This window comes from Vombatus ursinus, unplaced genomic scaffold, assembly GCF_900497805.2.
Source record: "Vombatus ursinus unplaced genomic scaffold, bare-nosed wombat genome assembly UNPS02014816.1, whole genome shotgun sequence".
In the NCBI taxonomy this organism is placed as follows: Eukaryota; Metazoa; Chordata; class Mammalia; order Diprotodontia; family Vombatidae; genus Vombatus; species Vombatus ursinus.
The window spans coordinates 6039311-6041539 of NW_020954594.1; the positions used below are offsets into that span (position 1 = coordinate 6039311).

At 50.0% G+C, this 2229-nt stretch overlaps 1 protein-coding gene across 2 annotated transcripts in view; it reads left to right on the plus strand.

The window, feature by feature from the left end:
- Positions 1–2048, plus strand: part of THY1 (Thy-1 cell surface antigen) — a 6070-nt gene extending 4022 nt beyond the window's left edge. For both annotated transcript variants that reach the window (XM_027835482.1, XM_027835483.1), the window contains exon 4: positions 576–2048. In XM_027835482.1, coding sequence (XP_027691283.1) covers positions 576–688 — 113 coding nt within the window. In that variant the 3' untranslated portion in view covers positions 689–2048. The remainder of the gene's footprint in view (positions 1–575) is intronic.
- The last annotated feature ends 181 nt before the right edge of the window (positions 2049–2229 follow it).

Sequence of the window (2229 nt, forward strand, 5' to 3'; positions counted from 1 at the left end):
AGAAAGGTTTGGGGAAAGGAAGAGGTTTCTCTAGAGCAAAAAACAAAATGGAAACCCTGGAATGGAAGTAGAATAATCAAAACTTGGCCAGCAGACTTGGAGGGTTTCCCAGGACACCAGAGTTCCATGGGGCTTTAGGGAGAGAATGATGCAGTCCCATTCCAACTGGGAAAGGACATCCTGGAGTCCTTTGGACTTTGGAAGGAGATGGAGTGGAGTCCTGTCATAAAGAAAGGGTATTCTAATTTCTCCAACTCTTCTCTCTCTGCCCAAACTCACTATCACCCGATGCCCCCTTCAGTTTGATTTCTGGACACTTCTGAGTAACCATTATGCGTCTTCACTCCCCAAAAAGACCATTCCTTTCTGTGACCTCTTCCCTCTCCTGCTCTAGAAAGTTATGTTCCCCCTTGGGCAAGAGGGAAAGTAGCTGACCCAGGTCTGGAGCTTTGGGTGTGTCCCACCATACACGCCGGTGCCCACAGGCCGCTCCAAGTTTCACTGGGCCCGGCTCTTCCCCCTCCCCCGTCCTCTTCATTCTTCCACGATGTCTTTGCTCTCTTCTTTCTCATCAGATAAACTGCAAACCTGTGGGGTCATGAGCCTGCTGGTCCAGAACACTTCCTGGCTGCTGCTGCTGCTGCTCCCTCTCCCTCTCCTACAGGCCACGGATTTTGAGTGCCTGTGATTGGCTGGGGGACGCGGAGGAGACAGAAAAGATGAGGCCAAACCCCAGGAGCCCCCCTCTCTCTGAGCCGGCTGTCCCACTTCACCCCCCACCTGGGGAGGCGAGAGGAGGCAGGGAACCCACCCCTATAGAGGAATCCTAGTTCCGCATGCCGTCATCCGCCTACTCTTCCTCCACCTTGCCGCCTTGCGACCCACACTCCCCTTACCTGGTACTACCGGCTGCATTTTTGTATGTCATTCCAGGGCTGCTTCTGTGATTTGTATGGGGTTATTTTTCTTCTTTTCCTTCCTTCGGAAGTTTGTAAAGCAGGGAGCAAGAGGGCAGAGGAGAGACCGAGCCAGCTTTTGGATTGGCAAGGATGATTTGCTATGACCTCGAGAGAGGCTCCACAGAGGATATACATGGTGGGATGGGGGAAGGAGGCACTTGGGATCTTCTTTCCCTGCCTGAGTTTAGGAGGACAGGGAATGATACAGGGGAAGCAGTAGGTGGGAGGTGTCACGTGTCAGGAGCATCCCACGGCCAAAATGGGAAAAACATCGGAACCATTCCAGAGTTAAAGGAGATGGAGATTCTAGGTTTCCCAAACCTGCCATGTTGTTTTTACCGAGCTAAAAAGAACCACACTAGAAGGATCAGTTGGAAATGCCTCCATCTTACCACTTTCAGAAATCCCCCAGAAATACCGCTTTTCAGAAAATCCCCCTCTGGGGATGAAAGTGCAGAAAAGAGGGGGAAGGAAAAGCTGTACTGAGCAGTTTTCAGTGAACTGCCTGAGAAGTGCTCCCTCTAGTTTCTGCATCCAACCCTAGGGAATGGGGGTCTAGGATAAAGACGGGGATGGTAAATCTCCCAGTCCTCCCTTCTCTGTTATATCCATCTTCCTCATCCTCTCACCCCCCCACCCCCACCCTGGACTTTCACAAAAGCTTCAGTCGCTGATGAGCCAAGTCAGGCTGTGCCCAGATAAATAACTGGATCCTTCCATACAAAGGAAGCCTCCTGTTTGAAGAGACTAGGTGGTGAGCTAATGGGATAGGTGTAGGTGGTAGCTATGTCCCTGAGACAGCACCTCTTCTGGGGCATTCCTGTCCCCTTCCCTCTTAATTGGACTGCTCAGGTATCTCTCTGGTGACATCACAGACCCACGCGGGAGTTTTCTGAGGAATACAATGGAGAAAGCCCAAGAAACGATGCCAATCTTCATGAAATGAGGTCTAAAAAACCAGAACCCAGCTCCCCACGACCTACTGGCATTGCTGTCTTGTCCTGTGATCGTGTGTATTGTAGCCACAGCTTGTTGTATTATGGCATCTAGGCAAGGAAAAAACTACACAATAAAGCCAAGCCTCTGGAGTGGGTTGCTGTTGTTATATTGAGGGGATGGGAGGGGGTTAGGGGCAAGGGCAATAATCATTAACATTTATATAGACCTTTAAGGTTTGCAAGGCACTTTACAATTATTATCTCATTTGGTACAACCCTGTAAGAGTTAAGTATTATCATCCCCATTTTGCAGAAAATTGAGGCTGAGACTT